Below are 20,451 nucleotides of genomic sequence, written 5' to 3' on the forward strand. Positions count from 1 at the left end.
AGCAAACAGGAATGTGTATTAGGAATACAGCTGATAAAACTACTTGTATTAAAACCACATAATAAAACTGCACGATAATAGTTTTTTTCATTTCAATTGCAGCTGTCATGGTTTGTGGTACTGTCAATCTGTCTTCTTTAATTTAGACCATGTGACAGGAACAGCCATGTTGTGAGTGCCCGCTTCTTGTGGTTTGTAGCAAATGGCATGAATACCGGAAAGTTAAAGATATGCATCCGTTTAATTTAAAATCTCCTTTAGAGGTGCATTTTTCTACTGTTTCCAGGCAATTTAGAAACCCTGCCAGCCTTAGTGGTGTGGCCCCACTTTTTGCTAGAGGAAGAAGTTGGATGATAGGAGAGTTAGACTGGTTGAAGAGTGGTATATGTCCAGTTAGTGAGTTACCTGCGGAGCGAAGTGCCGTGGGGTGCTGGACACACCAGGCATAGCCGATTCCTTCTGGCATCTCATAACCCTTGGGCCCGGCTTGTGGGCTTCCCCATTACTCATCAAAGTTACTTGTCAGAAATTGCTCAAATGGGATTGTCACTTCGAATTTTAAAAATGAAATTTTTTTTGTTACTTTTATTAATTGGTCGCTTAAGGGTTTGCATCTTCAAGTCCTTGTGCTGCTGGTCCCACATCTGCTGAACTCGTCGCTTGGCCTCTGTCTCCTGGCCCTTCCTTTCCTCTGTGCTCCTGTAAAAGCCATGAAGGAGTACAAACCAGAGGACTTCTTTAAAATGTTTGGGTATATAGTGAGGTTTGAGACTTTCCTTTTGTTTATTTTGCTTGGGTGTTTTTTACTGGTTTGTGAAGTACCTCCCTTAGTCATGCCTCAGTCATGCTGCCTCAGTCTTATTTAGGTAACATTTCTGATCTTGAGGAGCAGGTGGTTTTTAAAAAAAGAGAATTGTAGTTTTTGTTGTATTTGTGTATAAGGGAAAGACCAAACAGCAAAAGACTGAAAAAGCATCTCATTGAGGTTGTGTTCAGGGATTTTTCAGATACATTCAAAACAGGAATTTGTTTGGGTTAACTGGTTAGTGTTGCAAAAAATCTATTCAATTTTCAATATGAACCTTAGAAAGAGTTTCTTTCTGTAAACTTCTTCAAAACCAAGTTTCACCAACCAAACAGGTGCTATTATGTGTGGAGTGTGGTACCTACAGCTCTTTTTTCTTCAGGGCAGAAACATTTTTAAAGACAGAATTTGCCTCTTGTGGTGTAATTTTACTCAGGTGCTTTTTTTCCTTCGGGTCTCTGCTTCCCCTTCCTGCTTTTCCCTGCCGTAGATCGGGCTGTTCGGGTTGTAGTGTTTTGAGTACCTCGGTCTCTCTAGGTTTTTTGCCTTTTTCTTTCACTTCCCTTGAGATCGGGGAGCGTCTGTGGCTTTGGGAATGGCAGCTCCCGCCTTCCCTGAGTGCGGGTAACCTTGGGCCTGCTCAGCCTTGGGGTGTTGCTCCGTCCCCCCTGCGACAAGGCGTGCCCTGCTCTGGGCTGCTCTCTGCTCCCCTTTGGGTCTGGGTCAGCTCCCGCAGCAGGAGGGCCGTTGGCTGCCTCTCTGGCTCCTCGGTCTTAGCCCTGCCACGTCCCTCGAGGTGTCTCAGGAGCTGGGTGAGTGACCTGGAGGAGTCAGCAGCAGCAGGAGGGATTCAGCTGGCCTTGTGTAATGCGACACGGTTGTTCTAGGCGGGGGGTCTGACGCAGAAGACGTTTGAAAAATGCAAGAAATGTATTCTTTCTGAATAAACACATGCCTTGAACCCTAGATTCTTACAAGTGTTCATCTCCGTGCTTATTAGGTCAAAAGGTGTTTTGCCAGTTCAACTGGATAAAACTGAACTTACCTGGTAAATGAGAAAGACTTAATCTGTCTTTTTTTGGGAACCTCCCAGCACCTCCGAGAGCAACCTTCTGTGGCTCCTCCAAGCTCTTGGCTGTGGAGCTAGGACAGCTGTGGTCAGTAGTCGAGCTTATCTGATCTAGGATTAAGAAAAGATATGGTAACAAATGAAGAAGAAATGGGATATTGCTTGTTGAGAAGGAATTGTTTAGTTTTCCCTGTGGAGACAATAAGCCCTGTGGTAGTTTGAAGCGTCAGCTGTGCTGGCCTTTCACATCTTGCGCAAACGGTCCTCTCAAGTGAGCTGATGCGCTGGACGAAGTTGGTTACACGACATACTCAGAAATCCAAACCATCATATTTCTGAGTGACATTCTGCTTTCAGGAAAGCTTTTAACTTGCTTGTCTGTGAGGAGGAGGAGGCTGGACTGCCAGAGTGACACTGTGTGCTGTGGTTTGGCTCCAGGTTAAGAGGACCCTGAGGTCAGTGGCATTAAGGGCTCTTGGGGCAACCAGTTACCCTTAATGAAGATGATAGGATAAAAGCTCCAGAATTGCTTCTGAGGGCCCCATCCTGCCAACGCTTATGTTCTCGTAATGGACGACTAGCTCTGCTCTGCCAAAAGATGAGCAGGTCTTGTCTTGGAAGGAGGAGTTGCTCTGTCTTAAGTGCTTCTGAAAACATCATCCAAGCCCTGCAGTTACGCTGCCTACAGCTGTTGAAGAAATCACTTTTCCTTTGATGTGGCTGGTGGGTGTGTTTTGTGGATTTTTGCCCCATTTTGTGCAGTTTTGGGAAGGGTCATGGAGTATTGCTCTCCTATATAGTCAAAGCTTTCTCTTCCTGGCAGTAGACCTGGGTCACTGCCAGACAGTGGCATGGCAGTGGTGCTGCCTACATGAGCTTTCACATGGAAACAAGAACTGTAGGTTGACCCTTCTGTTTGGCCAGCTTCCCTTTACTGTATGTGTCTTCCCTTTTAGCTTCCTAGTTTGTTGTTGTGACCTTGCCTAAAAAGACTAAGCATCCAGCTTCCTTCAGAACCCAACATCTGCTCAGAGAGTACTGAAGGCAAGGTACTCTCCAAGTTCAAGCCCAGGTGCCATTTATGCTTCTCCAACTTGCTGTGGTGCTGAAGACCTGTACTGTCAAGCTGCGTATGGGTATGGCTTCTGTGCGCCTGTGTCTGAGCATCAGTAAAATGGAATACTTATTACAGATTTTACTTTAAAAGCTTGTTACAGTTGCCTCTCTTTGTTTGCTTTTTTTCAAAATTTATTACAGTGCCAATTGGTATACAAAATCCTTTGCTGCTGTAGAGGTTGTGTAGGGTCTTGCTAGTTTATGCTAGTGGCAGTTTTGGTCATGTATACTTCAGTTTGCTTGAACCCTGGTACACAAATACTGTGTCTCATGTTATCTGCTGCCAAGACAGTTTTGTATCATCTCTGGAATATGTGTGTATTTTGTCATACTTATACACATAGCACTGCTTTCACTAGAGGGATGGTTGTGCATTGGCAGATATATTTTAAAAATAAATATTGGATCAGTTCCTCTTTTATTTCCTTGTCAGTGCCAGAGTTCAATATTTGGCCCTGGAAGAGCTGTGAATGGCTTAATTAACAACCAAAGCAGAGCTCTGGGAGGCAGGTGTTTGGATTGTGTAGGGGTTTGCTGGTAAGAGTCTTTATTAGAGGGGGGACGCAGAGCTTTGATCAATGCTACTGACAGATAAAGGTTTTCAGGTTCTTTTTTTTTTTTTGCAACATGTTAGGGTGTACACAGAAAATCTGAAGGTGCACATTCTAATTAAATTATTAGCAGCTTTTTTCCTGTGTTTTATTTTAGAAATAAAATTGCTTCAGGTACAATTTTTATTTGCTTCCTTTAAAATCAAACAAAAACTTTAGGCTTCTTCCCTTAAAATCTTTCCACCAACTTTTTTCCTGTCTTGCTTACATCTCTGCCTATGTTTATATTTTGTTCATATCTTGAAGCCCAGTAGAATGAGAGCCCAGTAGAGCTGTCTTCTGTGACACAGTGGGTATATGAGAGAGGTCTAGTTAGATGAAACCGGTACAATAAAAGTGTAGTACTCCTTTTTCCCTTCACTACAGTGTATAATGAATCTGGGTTTTGCAGTTTACACAGTGACCATTGATCAAGTGTTAACACCCTCCTCTTGTCATAAGACTCGAAAGCCAAGGAAGGCATGGTAGTTTTTCCTAGGCTTCCCTTTATTTGAGTAAGATAAATCCATTATTATCAGAGACTGCTTTGATCTAGTGTGCACAAACTAAATATGCTCTTTTCTTTGGGGAGATAAAAGTAAGGAGGGAAGCTGCCTCGAACTGCTGTGTGGGTTACGCTGAAGTAGGATACTTTGTGGCACACAGGAAGATTTCCAACTTATAGGTGCAAAGGTAATGAGCTTATTCTATCATGAATTAATGTATATGTATACTGTATAATTATGTCAGCTCGTTAATGGGTAAGTTTTTAAGGGTTTTCCTAATGGTGCATTATGGAGATGCTAAGTCTTAGCACTGAGTAAACCAGTAATACTTTGTTTTCTTTTTCTTCTTTTAATAGAGATCCTCGACCAACGAACCAACGTGTCAACAAGCATGTAAATAACGACACGTATCTTCGGGTTCAAAACCTGACCATCTTAGTCAGAAACATTAAGACTTACTATCAGGTGAGATTTCTGTTCTCTGCTTATTGCTCTGTGGTGATCGCTATAACATGTCAGCTAGTGCAGGGGCTGGTGGTTCAAAAAGAAGCTTGCTAAAGGAAATGGAGGGGAAATTGTGTTTGTGTAAAGGTACTTTCAGTCATGCTTTCCTTATGAAATGACAATACGGCTACCTTCTCTATCCCTCCTGGCCAGAGGCTGCTTCCCTGCCACCCTCTTTTTTTAAAGAAGAAATTGTGCTCAAAGGCTGTGATAGCACTTGGAGATACATGTAGTAAAAAGGTTCTTTTGTGGTGGGGTTGTGGGGTGTGCATGTGAAGGGGTTTGCTGAAACTGAAATAATGTTTTAGGGTATAAAACCTGTTTAAAGCAAGTAACCTCTTACAGGAGCTGCCAACATGTAAATCGTTATGAAGAAATATCTTTAATGCTAGAATGTAAGCCTCAAATTGATATACTGTTAATTAGAAAAGATAAATTTGTGCTTATCTTGAAGGTAGACTTCTCATGCTGTGTACTTGTTCTTAGGTGTTAATGGAGTTGTTTGTTCTGAACTCTCTTCTCTAAGATGCTTAAGTGCAGGAATGACAGCAAATTCTCACAAATAGTGCAATTCTTAAGCGACATCCTTGAACTGACCATCAGTGTTCCTTTGCTGTAATAGTGCTCCCCTGACAGCTGAGCACTTTTGCAGACTTAGGTACATGTTGGATGCTGCTAGAAAGCCACAGGAGTGAATTCAGTTACTCTAAATAGAATTTCTGTATACACACTATTGTGTATATTTAGACTCCTTAGTGAGAAGGGTAGCTGTTCTGCTGTTTCCTTTTACACATCTTTTGCCACATTTGAAAGCTGTGCAGTATAAACCAGGCTGGAACCATTGAGGACTGTTAAAGTGCTCCTCTGCATGTGTGTCTCTATAATAATGGACGAAACAACTAAACTGTTGGAGTTGATGTCAGTGTGCTCATCCTGGACACTTCATCTTTTCTGTACATATAGAATAGACTGTGTATTGGCTTTGTCTTCAAAATACAGAAGAGATGTAATGCTTAACTACAGTGGTGCCTTTTGATGCTCTTCTTTTCTAGAGCTTGCCTACTGCTATTCCATGTTATTGCCACTACTCTGCTTCTGGACTTGCTTAGGGAAGCCTAAAAGAGAGAATGACTTGTGAAAAAGTCAGATGAGGTGGTGGATGACTCGTGTGCAAGTTCCAGTGGCCTGCTAGGAAAATGAAGTGTGTAACTCAGGTTTGAGATGATGTAGGAGAGTATCATGTATTTCTGAAGACAGCTGACCTGTGTCTTGATTGTTGAGAACTGGAGATGCTGATGCAGTGTGATGTCATTCCTGAGACTTGTGATTTTTAAGGGGAAATTCCATTTGATCATAACTAGAGGCTGAAGGTTTTCTTGGTTTCTGTGTTACCCACTGAACAGTGTAAATGTATATGGAGTCTATAAGCAAAAAGGACTATGTTTAAGGACAGGGACAGGACTAGTCTTTCTCCCTCTCTTCTCACCCCCACAAGATTTACAGTCTGAGAGTCTGGTCCTTCAGGTGTTGCAACTCTAAAGCTTTTTATTTATGTGAGTTCTTTGTCTTGGAGCTGATAATCTGACCTCTTTTAAGAGTACCTGAAGAGAGTTCACAGTCAGGAAAAAAGAAAAGTGATTCAGAATCATGTGATACATTGCTTGGTGTCTTGTTGACCTAGCTGTTGAGCTGTGTAATCATAATCCAATAAAGCTAGCAACAACTAAAATAGGTTAAGACACGGAGTTTTCAATGGGAAACAGTAGTTGAGGCTTGCAGTAGCAGGAGTAACAGTGATGTTCCTGTTGTAGTGTAGAAATTAAGTACTATAAATCTTGCTGCCTGAAGACTATAAATACTGTGTATAAACAAAGCAGTCATGACAGCTTATCATTCTTTGCATTTGGTCATGACAATGTGTAATTACAACAAAGCTTAAAATAAAATCACATTTTTTTGTGATGATAATGTTATATAAGAAACTCATTTGTCCTTGTCACAATCACATCTTCAGGGCAAATCCAAGGTCTCGACACTAATCTGAGATTTCTTTATATGTGGTGGTGTGCAGCCTTCAATTCCTCATAGTCTGGGAGGACTTAAGGCCATCTATGCTGTAACTGAACTCTGTGTGTGACTGATGCTGAGTATAACGTCACATCTGTACTAATGTCTGTGTTAGATATTTGGAGGGATTCTTATGTTTTAGGATCTAAGTAGCTTTTACTAGTTTTTTCAACATGCAACCAAATGGATGCTTTGGAATATATTGAATACCGTTAGGCCTCTTCTCTCCTGAATGTTAGAGATTTTTTGAAAATATTTTGAAGTTGTGGGCATTGTTTGATGAAGTAGTATTAATACATTAGCTTAAGTTAAAATGAGGGTAGTATCTTACTGACTGAAAACATGCAATCAAATTTGGTTGCAGGCTGGAAGGGGGGCAGGCAGGAAGTTCCTGACAAACAATAGGAACACAAATTTGCTGCTTCCTCAAGAGAAACAAAAGGCTCTAGAAATACAGTGCTGGCCTTGATGTTTTACATTCCCTTTCACGTAATGGACCCAAGTCAAGTTTATGGCTTAGTTATTCAATTTGGTAGACCAGGTCTCCTAGAATGAGGAAAATGCCACCTCATGCTTTATTGAAGGACATTGGTAGGTATGAAAGAATACTTGCTCCTCTCTGCACTGGGCAGCAACTGATCAAGAGTATGATGTGAATTCATGGTACTGTAAACTGTATCTGAGGAAGGTGACATAAGTGACTACTAAAATTAACTCTGATATTCAGAAGCTAGTTGACATTTTGGATCATATAATTGTCTAGTATATCTGTATCTAATATCAGATTTTACTTATATTTGTATAGCTAATCTCTTTGTTAAAGCAAAATTCTCATTAATACAGATAATATTACCTCAGAAAACAAGGACAGGTCTAGTCCATAAGTGTGAATCCAGGTCTTCTCCACAGTGTTGGGGCTTTCCTGATCTCTTAGGCTTAGTGTCTGTGCTGGGAATGGCTATGGACAAACCAGGCTGTTGGTGGAATTTGGCTTTGATTTGAGCCATAAAGATCAGTTCCTAGCTGTGCTTCAGCAGGCATAACTTGGGAGGAGTAAATGCGGTAGAGAAGCCTTCATTTTTAGAAGTTTGATAACTGAATTTGTTCATTAACAACTTTCTGAAGAGTTGCCTTCTCACGACTTGCAGCTGCGTAAAACTGGATTGCTGATGGCTGCTAGGAAAAAACATTGTGTCAAGACTCTTAAAATGGAGGGTTTGGTGTTTTTTTTTTTTTAATTGGGTATGTGATATTTGTTACTGGTGGTAGCAGGCAACATTTCTGCATTTCCCACTGGAGCGGTTGCACCTTTGCAGGTCTGTTATTGGCTTGAGAGGCCCCTGTTTTGAAACCAGGCAAATGACTCACTTTGCTGTGGGATTTCATGAGCATTCTAGAGAATCTGTCATTAGTTGTATTTAATAACTGTTAACAGCATTGGTTCACTGGAGAAACGGCTGGTCATAAAACTTCTGGAATTGGTGCCATATCTTGGAAAAGGGCTGAGCACAGCAGAATGTATTCATTGCTCTAAGTGTGAGTTTTATGTGTCTCTTCTTGCTCTGACTGAATTCAGACACTTGGCTGTCTTTAAACTGGAATTCAAAATGATTTTCTAGGGAGTAGTTTAGTACAGAGAATTGCAGGTTACTGTCTGTAACTGCAGTGAGGATGTTGATTAAAGGGGTCAATAGAGAACTGAGTGTATTGGAGAAGAGATACTCATCCACTTCTTGCTGGTGCAGGTGTTGTGCATCCTGGTCAAAGGGTGAAGTCTTTACCCCATACTACAGCTAACCAGTGTATATGGGACAGATTGACCTCCAGCTGTTGTCTGCTGCCTTGTGTTGATAACATAGGAATGTTGGTCCTTAGGCTGACACTGGCTAGCCCATTGCAACACAGATGAAATTATTTTGCTATTTCTGAGCTCTGCCTTCACTTTGAAATGCTTCTGTTGTGAGCTCCACTAAGGCTTATCTACTGGTCCAATTACATTGGCTTGAATATAGTTCAGGGTGTGACTACTGCAAGACTGAATGATGTTTGGCTTCACCGAAATAAGTGCTCTTGACCCTTGTTGACAGTGAGTTGGTATGGCCTTAATTCCCTGGGACCTTGTGCTGCTTTTCCAAATGGTGATTAATCCCAGCTGTGGCAACTGTCTTCATAGTGGTGTGGCAGTGTCCCTGTTTCTGGCAGAGTTTGTTGGCAAAGTTTAAAAAAAAAAAAAGAGAGATGAGGAACAAAAAAACCCCTTAAGCTGCAACCACCTGTGCAAGCGCTGCATTGTTGCTGGTTCTGTCACTTCTGATGATGGAAGAAGGCGGCTAGAATATCTGAGGGTTGTTGGCCTATCCCTTTGCTGTGCTGTAGGGAATATTTAAATCCTGTAGGTGCTGATACTTGAAGTGTCCATGTAAAAGCAACTGCCCTGATGTCTGCAACACTTAGAGAACATGCTCAGACCTATAGTTTTGGAAGAGGCCTAAGGCAGGCTGGCAGGGGAAGCTGAAGTGGCTTTGCTGTCCTCAGCTCATGTGTTAACCCTTGGGTTTAGTGTTTTTCTAAGGAACTAAAAATCACGTTGATACCAGTTTATAAAAAAAACTAAATTTATGAAACAATGTGTTTTTATGTCAGCTATTTTTCTAACCTTCAAAAATGCCAGTAATCACTCCCAACAGTATGTACTGCACTCTCAAGCAAAAATTCCTACCACTTACATGAAAAACTTGAGGTTGATAGAGAGAAGAAGAAAAAAAGATTGTGATCATCCCTTGGCTAGTCCCTGTGTGGTTATTATGGCCACATCTGGAGTTATGTGCATGAGAAATGCTGTTAGAAGAAATGCTACTGGAAGAAATGCTGCAATGTGGTCATGGTTGTATTTTTGTTGCCTGTATTGCCTGCAGTTGTGGCCACTAAATACCTAGCAGATTGCTTCATGTTTCTAAATAGGTTGGAAAGGCTTCTTCAGTTAAAAAAAAAAAAAAATTGTACTGAGAGACAGTTCTGAATCCAGTTGCGACTGTGTGGCTTGTGCAGCTTCAGTAAGAAATTCCTAACTCTTAGCATTTACATTAAAGTGGAGGTATGGGGAGTAAAGATGAAACCATTCACTGAATTTTTAGAGACTTTATAGCACCACAAATCCTACCCTCCCCACCTAAACTCACTTAGCTGGGCTCAGAGATAACGGTGAGCAAGAATGTCTTAATTTTAAGGCATGTTTCTTTAGACCTGTGTCCTTCTCCTTTTACTTGGCTGCTCTGTATTTGTGTAAAACAAGTACAAGCAGCAGGGTTTTTACCAGGCATGTTAAAAGGAGTTAGCTGCCTGTGAGTTTGGCTGTTGCTGTGAGTGGTTTGGTGCTGGCGCTGTAGTAGTGCTGTGTTTCTAACCTCTGGAAAAGAGAGACAGTTTTGTCTTCAAGCTGGGGCAAAAGCTGGTTCTCCTGGTGGGTCAGTGAAGGTCTTGCAATACCAATAGCTTCCAGATAAATAAAGAACTGCTTCTGTAGTTGAAGCATTGAGTCAGGTGTAGAGCTCTTGACTGGACTGCAAAAAGGAATTAAAACTTGGAGCTTCAGATTTGGGCACAAGTTACTAGCTGGCAACTGTACTCAAGCTATAAATAAAGTTCTGGAAGTAGCAACGTCCTCTTCTGTGAGTTGAAATCTTTCCCTTCTAGGCAGGCTAATTCTAGTGGGCTAGTAATCCAGTCCTTAGCAAAGTAAACACCAAAATGCTAGAAATGCACATAAATGTGCACACCCTGAAGTCAAAAAGCATTCCTCTGTTCTGAGGGAGAGAGTTTATACCCACAATGACCTACTGAATTAGGTGATAAACTGCTTTTTGCTAGCCTTGTCCATTTGGTGTGTTAAAGTACAATACACCTGGGTGACTGCTTTCCTTTGATTCCTGTTCCCTAGAAATCTTAATTTAGCAGCTCGGCTTAAGGGGAATCTTTCTTCATTTTGAGCTTTAAATTCCAAGATTAACTGAGAATGTCGGCTTTCTTGAGCAGGATACCAGAAGCTGCAACAGATAAGCTCTTTCTAATTCAAATACTTTGCTGGTCTCATGCACTCTTTAAGAGTATGTTCTCTCCCTTTTCTGTACAGTTGAGCAGGCTATATGTATAGTCTCCTGAATTGTTTCTGCGTTGGGAATTTTGTTGTTGCACTTACCAAAGGTAGCTTACAGGTTCTTGTGGCCTTATGTTGCAGCTGGATGGAGAAACAACAGTGACCAATGGCTGAAGCTCTCTGTATCTTAGGGTTTTTTTTCAAAAGTGTACACTAAGTATGTTAATATGACAAGTAAGTTAGTACTAAGGTACTATTGCAGAGATGCTCTGTGTTTCAGTAAGGCAGTGAGCTAGGACTCAGGAGATGCAGCCACTCTGCCACAGGCACTACCTCGAGTAGGATGTTATTAGCTCTGTATTTGTTTCCATTCCTATTCTTCATTTGACTTCTTTAGTTTAAACTTGCTACAGGCACAGACTGCCTATATGTATTTATGTGGTACTTAGCTTAATGAGGTGTGGTGGTTTAACCTCAGCTGGCAACTAAGCACCAGACAGCTGCTCGCTCACTCCTCCCCTAGTGGGATGGGGGAGAGAATTGGAAGAGTAAAAGTGAGAAAACTCATGGGTTGAGATAAAGATGCTTTAAGTAAAGCAAAAGCCATGCATGCAAGCAAAGCAAAACAAGGAATTCATTCACTACAGCCATCTCCAGGAAAGCACGGCTCCATCATGCGTAATGGTTACTTGGGAAGACAAATGCCATCACTCTGAACATCCTCCCCCTTCCTCCTCCTTCCCCCAGCTTTATATGCAGAGCATGATGTCATATGGTCTGGAATACCCCTGTGGTCATTTGGGGTCAGCTGTCCCAGCTGTGCCCCCTCCCAACTTCTTGTGCACCCCCAGCCTACTCGCTGGTGGGGTGGTGCAAGAAGCAGAAAATGCCTTGACTCTGTGTAAGCACTGCTCAGCAATAACTAAAATATCCCTGTATTATCAAGATGATTTCCAGCACAAATCCAAAATACAGCCCCATACTAGCTACTATGAACAAAATTAACTTAACTCTACCCCAACTAAAACCAGCACATGAGGCCTTCTTAGTTCTACAGTGACAAAAATGTTTTGAATTAGGTTTTCTGTCCGGCAGTGGTATGATCATAAGACATGAAGGTTGCATGTAAGACTGGTGTTGTGAAGATGTTCAGTTATTGCAGTGGTGGCTACAGGGCAAGGGAATGACTGACCTTGGCACAGGCGTTCTGGGAAATGCTGAACTGGTGATGTTAGTCCCTGATTTCATCCTTCACTTGAAAAAAGTGGTACCACTGCGGCAAGTAGAATGAACATAAGAACGACCACAAAGATCATGGTCTTTTTTTTTTTTTACAAGTCCTGTTATCAAGGATTTCAGTGAGAAAGAGGCAGAGACAGGTGACTTACCACTACAAGCCAGACTGTCTGATGCTTTTTTAGTGAGAATTGTCTTACTCATTTCCAGAAGAACTAGGCAAAACAAACATTTCTGCCCCGGAGTTGGTATAAGTTTCTGCAGAGGTCAGTTTGAAAAGTGTTCCCAGGTTGGTAAGAGCTACTGTTTCAAGTGGCTAGTAGCATGCTGTCGGCCTCCTGATTGAGATTACTGGCTGTGATTCTAGAATGCATTTCAGCTGATATATTTGAATTATGTCTGGAAGTTTAATGGAGGACTGAGCTTAAAGAGACATATTTTTTTCCCCTGAGGCTCCACATGCATTTTAATACAGAATGAAATAGTGACCTGAAACAGATGGAAGAGAATAGGTTAGCTTTTAAACTACTTTATTGCCTGTAATTTCCTGGAGCTAGAATATGGGAAAGGGCAGAATAGGCTGGCATGTGTCTGTGTAGTTCTGTCTTTGTTTTGCTTAATAAGCTAGAGGGGTGTGAATTCATTGTGCAGACAAATGAAGAAGCTGAGCCAAGAAGAGAGAGGAGCAGTGTCCTAAAATATGGAGGCAAACAGAGGTGATCTGTAAAAATTTTACAGTATGGAATAGCTGTTTGGTTCCCATGCAGCAGTATTTACTTAACCTCTGACATGTTAGCTGAAAACAATTCTTGAGATGTCTGAATTACAGAACGCATCCACTGTGTCCTTTCTATGGCTTAAAAAAGGGTAATGTGAGAGCATGTGTGGCTTTTCTTAATGAAAGCCAAGGCCTAATGTTAATCTCCTAGACTATTGCTGTGATTACCAATGCTAAAGCCGCAGGGTATTTCAGTTCTCTACTACATATATATTTTTGGATGTTAGGTTTAAGATGTAAGTCACTGTTCAGACAGTCTCACCCAATAGCCGTGTTCAGTCCGGCTGCCTAGATTTCAGGCAAATGTCCCATTTATGTCCGCTGAAATTTTGCGAAGGAAAGAACTAAATTTTGTAGAGTCTAACAGTTTTGGGTAAGTTAGAAAATAGCCTGCATGCCACTTGTAGCTGAAAATAGCTTTGAGATTTATTTTTGCTAAAAGATAATAATAAACGAAAGTTAAAGATTGCTTTATTGCTTGTGTTTCTGTAATGAATTCCATGTCATTTAGTCCTTTTCATTAAAAAGTCTTCAAAGAGACAAGAAGATGAATTCCACAAATGTATAAAGTATGATTGCAAAACAAACCCCCTAACTGTGTACTAGTTCCCAAAGCAAATAACTTCTGGTTTTTAATGGCAGGTAGCAAATGAAAGTGGTATATGTTCTTATTTTATTTGTGTGTTCTGTCTGTGAAAGTGTTGTTTAATCCAGTGTGGCTTTTACTGAGGATATTGTCACATGCTATATTGTGGCACACTGGATTCAGCCCACGGTCTTGCTCTTACACAACTCTGACTCTGAATTAGGGTTTGGTGTCAAGGCTTGTTCCTGTCAGTTCCAGTGACATCTGTGACCCTGTGGTGCAGAGTGAGCAAAGGTGTCTCTTTGTGCCTCTAACTCAGCTGGCCTAGGCTTTCTGCTCCAACAGCATCATAATTAGCTTTTGTTATAAAGGTCTGCAATGAGCTCTCACCTTTTTGTACACTGCTTTTTTTTAATGACTCATTAGACCTGTAAGCAATTCTTCCACAGTGTGTTTCCATCTGAGATGGATATTTGAGATGTCTTTTAAAGCAGTGCTTCTCTGTCACTTTGAAGGAGTGATTAGGAGTTTCAGAAATGTGTGGGAGATCTTGGACAGAGCATCTTATCCAAATGCAGAGCTGTATTTACTTCTGAAAACAAAATGCGGTTTGCATTGTAAAAGTCTGCTTGAGCTTATGTTCACCACCAGTACTTTTGGCAAAGGTGAATGCTCTTGGGCCAAGAAATGGGCGTGGAGGTTGTGGAGTCACCTACCCTGGTTAAGAATTATGGGATTTACCCTTCTGAGCATGTCTCTGGACCTGAGGAAGCAACAGACCTGGGGACAGGAGGAAGTTTTAGTGTGCTAGTTTCTTTGCTGAAGACAAACCATAGGAAAAGGGTGTATTTCTTATTTTACATGGTGTATGGACCTTACACCAGCACAAATGAGGGAAGACACCTGCTCATGAACGCACAGAAATTGAAAAGCTGTCACTCGCTGATGCATGCATACATCTCCCATTTGCAAATATGTTGGTTTTTAAAAGGAAGGATTTAAAAACCCCCAAACTCTAAAGAGCAAATAAAGCAGCAAATTAATGTGTGTGTACACTGTACTTGAAGCAGAATGACTTTTTTATAGCTGTTTAGATGGGCTGTTTGAATGTAAGCTGTGTGTAAGCTGGTACCTCTTCTGTTTCCCATTATGATTAAGAGATGGAGCTAAAGGGGAGTTAAGTGTTTAAATTCTGCTGGGTCCTCATATGGCCAGTAAAAGTGCCTAAATAAAAATCTGCTCAGCAGACTGAAATGGCCCCAGTGGAGCTGTCACTGTCTGTTCTCTTTCATAATTAACATTATTAAAAGTCTCTAGATGTTTATTTAATTTGTTTTTTAGACTAAGAATGACATCGTTAGTGCCCTTTAGGTGATCAAGATAACAGTGATAGACATCTGCTCCTTTGGGGGGTGGAAGAGAGACTTGTGGTCTTTTGCACAAAGGAGAAGTATTGTATGAGTTCCATTTAAATATATTCTTGTCCTGTGAAAATGATTATATAGTGGGTTAGTAATATTTTTAAACTACAATAGTAGTGGTGTTCCTTCAGAAAAAGTCACCTTCATTTACCTGACGTTAAAGAACTGATTTCAGAAACATCTAACTTGTTTGCTCTAAGGTTGAAAGAAGTAAGAAAGAAGTAAGAAGAAAGATAAATTCCCTGTAGCACTTCAGAGAGTTGTTTTTTTGGTGGTTGGTTTGTTGTTTTTTTTTTTTTTAAGATGGTAATCCTATCTGTAATATATCCACTGGAAAGGTATTTGTAAGGGAGTGCAGCATCTAATTTGTATCACAGACCTGTTTGGTGTGCAGTGTGTGTCCTAGAAGAAAAGGGGAGGGTGGTACTGGGGTTAATGCCTGGTTTATTTTGGAGCAGCTGTGTTACAGTAAAGCTAAGTGGCTGGGCTCCCATGGGAGGCATAAGCATTGACTGCTAGAAACTGGAAGGAGGCTAATTTCTTGTGAAGTTTTGATATTAAATGCAGAATTGCTATGTACGATAAAAGGTTCATTTGTTAGGATTCAGGTTCCAAAGAAAAAGAATAGTCTTGAGAAGTAGTTACCTTAAAAGGAAAGCATGCTTCACTTAACACCCCCCCCAAAAAAAACCCAAAACCCCCAAACAAACAAAACAAAACAAAAAAAACCACAAAAAACCAACCCGAAACACAAAACCCCAAACCCCTTCTAATTTGACTAGTTACCTCTTTGAGTTACTTGGTGTCTCTCAAGACTGTTTAGTTACTTCAAAGAAGAACTACAGTTTAACTACAAGGAGTTGCCTTTTAATGTTATGTCTTAAGGTCACTTCTTCAATTTTGATCTTTCAAAAAGAGGAAAAAAATATCCTGATGACTAAACAAAAAAACCCCACCCTATGTGTTCTGTGTTTTCCTGAATATGAAAAAGCTGTGTGCCAGTATTGAAATCTTTGCCTTTGTTTTCAAGGTTTATGTTTGCTTATCCGAACAGCATGTGGATGTATCTTTACGGTTATACATGCAGAAGGAATGAGCCTGTAGTAGAGGACCACAAAAGCTGCCATTATTAGAAGCCTTGCTTACACTTCAGTGCTCTGGCGCTTAATCTTGCTCCCAGCTTCCAGTCATGCAGAAGGAACTAAACCAGAGTGCTCTGTTTTAATTCTCAGACTTGGTTGAGCTGTCCCACATTTCTTCCAGTATGCATTTCCTTTGTAGCCTGAGCCAAAATCTTGATTGGAAAGGTGGTTTTGATCTCCCTTTTTCACTTAGCCCTTTCTCTTTATAATTTGCTGGGTCCAAATTCTGTGCAATTGAGGGATTCAAATTTCAAATTATTTGTTATTGCTTGAAGACTTGTCTCCATAAGATGCAGCTGCAGTTTGGCCTCTTGTTTCTTAAAGCATCTCAGTTAACTTGCAATTACACTTTCTTTGTATGGCATAGGACCTGATTTTAAGTGGCACTTACTTTCTCGAACTGACTTGATATAACTTGAGGTGCATCTTGCATGGTGGGATCTTTAAGCAGTTTTGCTTTGATACCCTTGGATATTGTGAAACCAGAGCTGTCTGCCAGATCATGGTTTGTTTTGGCTCTTCTCCTTGACAGCATATTGCAGCCTTTACTAATGTCAAGGTATTTATAACACTTTATCAGTACTTAGAGATTTTGCAATGTATATGGCAACCCCTAGAATATCTGCGGAAGGACCCATCCTGACTTGCTTTCCCATCTTGAGATTAGCAGGATACCTAGTTTTGGAGGCTTTGAGCACTCTGCCAAACCTGCTGGTAAGAGAGATGCATTCAGATGAGAGAGCTGAGTTGGTGTGACAGAGTAAAAAGCAGTTGTTTTTATAACAATTTGAACTGAGCTGCTCTGCTCTTCCAGCACGCAGACTTTGCAGTCAGGCCTGTACTCTGTCACCTGTTTATAAAGGACAGATCATTTGAAGTTTCTGTTCAGTTTGCTTATAAACAAGTAGAAATACACTTAAAACCAATGACTTAACCTCTTGAGACTCTAGAGGGATAATCTTAAGTACCAAATACATTTAAAAAAACCCCAAAACAAACAAACAACAAAACCCAAATCACCTTAATCTTACTGATACCCATATAAGTCTCTCCCATCAGGTTGCATTAATCTTAATTCCTCAAAGTCCTTTTTTAAGTCAAGAAAGTTAATAGTGAAGAGTGATTTATTTTTAGTTGGCTAAACACTGCGGAATGGTGCTTGAAACACAAACAAGTTCCTGATTTGTTGTTCTTTCTGTAACAGGTAGCATACGATTCCCAACTTAAAACTTCAGTATACACTGGAGTCTTGGCTGCTTCCAGCAACCATATTAATATGCAAAGGAGGTGACAAGCAGATGCATTCAGCACATTTGTTTTAAATAAGCTTTTCTTATGGAAGTTTTTAATGTACGTCTGCAGCAGCACGAAACCAGAGGCTATAGCTTACACTGTGTGTGATACTTTTGCATAGGTGAATCTGAGATTCTAAAGCAGCTGTCTGACCAGCATGCCAAAGGTTATCAGGTTAGCCCTAGATTGAAGTCATTATAGTGGGGTTTTTTTTGAGTATATAGTGTTGCACTTCTGACAGTTTGTGTTTTTTGTGTTTGTGTAACTAGTAGAGAGGTGCTGCTGCAAGATACATCTGTGTAAGCGGAGAAAATGCTGGAGAATACTCAGTCCTTGTGTTTTTCATGCTGAAACAAAGCCATGTTTAAAAAAAACCCAAACAAATATAAAAACCCCATCCCCCCATATCAAAAGTTTGCATCAAAGGCTACTTTTTTTGAACTGTAGGTTTCATTGTTTGGTTTTTGGGTTTGGTTGATTGGGTTTTGGGTTTTTTGGCTTTTTTTTTTAAGTAAGAGTAAATGCACTGTGTGGGTATATGCCGTGACCTTACAGTTGCTTCCCTGTCTATCTTCTCTGTCTGCTGGTGCCAATGATGGGGAGTGGTTGACTACCACAGTATTTGTCTGCTGGGGTATGTGCAACCATTGTTTTTTCTTTGCTGGGATGATAAGGAATGGTTCCCACCTAGTATGGTACCAACAGATTGTGAAAGGGACAAGTGTACAAGTCTGGAGTCACCTGGAACTCCTTCATCACCATGGAGATTGGTTGTCAAGTTAGCCTGAGAGTTATAATGAAGTGCGTTGGAGTGTAAATGAGGAGAGCTGGAACTGCAAAAAAAAGTACTGCTAAATATTTCATACTGGTCAGTTCAGATGTAAGATGTTTCTGAGGTGTGTAATGCAACAGTTTAGTATTTCAAACATCAGTTTGATTCTGCAGTAACAAAAAATAGACATGAATAAACAGTATGCCTTTTTTAACTCTTTTTTTCATGCACTGTGATAACTTTAACTGTTGACATCTTCCACTTTCAACTAGGACTGTGATTTACTTTTTTTAAATCCTTCTTCCCCTTTCCTACCTTCCCAGCTACCAGGTGAAATGTTTAGCTTGGCCTGAAATGTTTTGTTTGGGGCAATTGTAGGAAAAGCAGAAGAAAAGAGCTAGTTTTACAAAATGAGAAAAAGTTGTATCAAAGCACATCTGTGTGTCTTATATGAAATAGGGTAAGAATATGAAATAAATTAAATGGAAGTTGTCAGAGGAAAAGACTGTGAATGCCCTGACCCCAGAATACCTGCACTCTAGATGTTGATAGATTTACTTGGGAGAAGGGGAAAATCTGAGATGGGATCTCACTTGCTCAGTTCATGGCAGTTATTGCAGCAACAATTTTGAATTTTCTGCTTTATTGCCAGGTAGATTTGTTGATATTGATGGTGACTTTGAATTACATAAAGCATTAATCCATATGAACTGAAATGTACAGCTTCCCAAATTTCCAAAACTTGAAGCACAAGCCTTCTGTCAGATGGATGCCGGGTTCTAAGAACAGGTTCTCTCCATCCGTCGGATATGTTGTGACTGTGGTGGCCATAAAGCGTTTCCCAGTCAGTTCACACTGTGTAGGGCATATGACATAAGTCAACAGAGAATTCGCCTTTAGAAGCAGTGACTCCCTCATGAGGTACAGTAAACACAGTTTGAACGTGTTCCCTTGTGAATGCTTACACCCATGCTGCTTTAAGAGACCAGAGCTTTGTGGAGGGGTGTTTGCTATCTATTCTGGCATCTTGCTGTTTTGCAATACAAAAGGAAGCTCCCATTGAGTAGACTTTCCTCTTGCACTTACTGGCTTGAATTTCTACATGTAATAGGGCCATCCACAGTGACAGAAGGTATTTTTTTTTTTTCTCCAGGTGTGGTGCTGGGAACTGCAGTCATACTCAGCTGCTTCAACAAGGCAGCTCCTCCCCACATAAACTCTGAGGCTTATTACGCTAGTGTATCTTAATATGTACAGTCGGTGTCCAGCTGGCTAGCATAAGGCGTGTCATTTAATTACTCTGTATATGCAAAGAAGTGTTCAAATGCCATGCTGAAATTACAGTGCAGTGCTTTTTTGCTGGGTGCTCTGAAAAGTCTACTAGAAGGGTATTCTCAGCTCTTCCTCTTAAATTAGGAAAGGATGTGAAAGATTTTTGTACTTTGTGATACAAATCTCAAGGCCTCAGGGAAGTTGTGTGTTCATAAAAAGGCAGAATTTGGCTCTTAACATTAACTGAGATCTGCTCACTGCACTTACTATTGTGAGGACGGGGAGAGAGGGAGGTTTTTGTGTCAGTTTAAGCACTCCCAGTTTGTTTAATCATCAACTGCTCCATGTGATACGGACCCTTTTGAGTTCCACATCTTTGGCACACACTGCTGCTGTATCAAAGAGAAATTATGAATGGAGTGAACTGGTTTCCTGGCATTTGTGAAACCATGGAAGTTTGTGCTTAACAGAACAACCAGGCTGACTAATATAATACAATATTAAATATGCAGCAGCCTAACATAACTTCTGTTTGCAGGGACAAGCGCTTTTTTGTTAATATTTTTTAGCATATCATCTAAACAATTATAAACAGAAAAATAACATTTAAAAAAATTATTGTCCTTCTAAGCAACCAGCTAGGAGAGGGTAGAGTATAACTACTACCTCTCACCTTTTTTTAATGACAAGTCATTAATTTTCCTTTGATATTCAGAGCAAGTCTGTTCTAGTTCCCAAGACACATGCTGTATGCCCTTGAGGGGGAAAGCAGTTAAGAATTACAAGGAGTATTATGCTTCATAGAAGTAGGCAACCTGCTGAAGGAATAACCTGCTATGTGCTCCTAAGTCCCTCTGTATGAATCAGGGCTTTAAAGTGGTGACTGATATATGAGGTATATGTCATCTTTGAGATTAACAAGATAGCTACACTTGAGAGAGGAGGAATACATTTATTTTCATGTTCTGTAACACTGACCTTCACGCAAGAAGATTCAGACTTAAGTAACCATTTAAACTGTTGCTGCAGTCCTTGAGGTAATATGGGTCTTCTGCTGAGACAGCGCAGGGTACAGGTTTAGCTGAACATACTTTATTATGCTGTAGCTGTAATAGCGCAAAGTCTCATTCCTGACTGTATTAACTGCCTGAGATTTCCTTCTGAGACTTCTTCCGTTGCAGAAACAGTCTATTTAAAGCAG

At 40.6% G+C, this 20,451-nt stretch overlaps 1 protein-coding gene across 6 annotated transcripts in view; it reads left to right on the forward strand.

Moving 5' to 3' along the window:
• Positions 1-20,451, forward strand: part of CCDC88C (coiled-coil domain containing 88C) — a 100,422-nt gene that overhangs the window by 4,709 nt on the left and 75,262 nt on the right. For all 6 annotated transcript variants that reach the window (XM_075029962.1, XM_075029963.1, XM_075029964.1 and 3 more), the window contains exon 3: positions 4,443-4,551. In XM_075029962.1, coding sequence (XP_074886063.1) covers positions 4,443-4,551 — 109 coding nt within the window. The remainder of the gene's footprint in view (positions 1-4,442; positions 4,552-20,451) is intronic.

Source organism: Buteo buteo, chromosome 6 (genome assembly GCF_964188355.1).
Source record: "Buteo buteo chromosome 6, bButBut1.hap1.1, whole genome shotgun sequence".
NCBI classification, from domain to species: domain Eukaryota; kingdom Metazoa; phylum Chordata; class Aves; order Accipitriformes; family Accipitridae; genus Buteo; species Buteo buteo.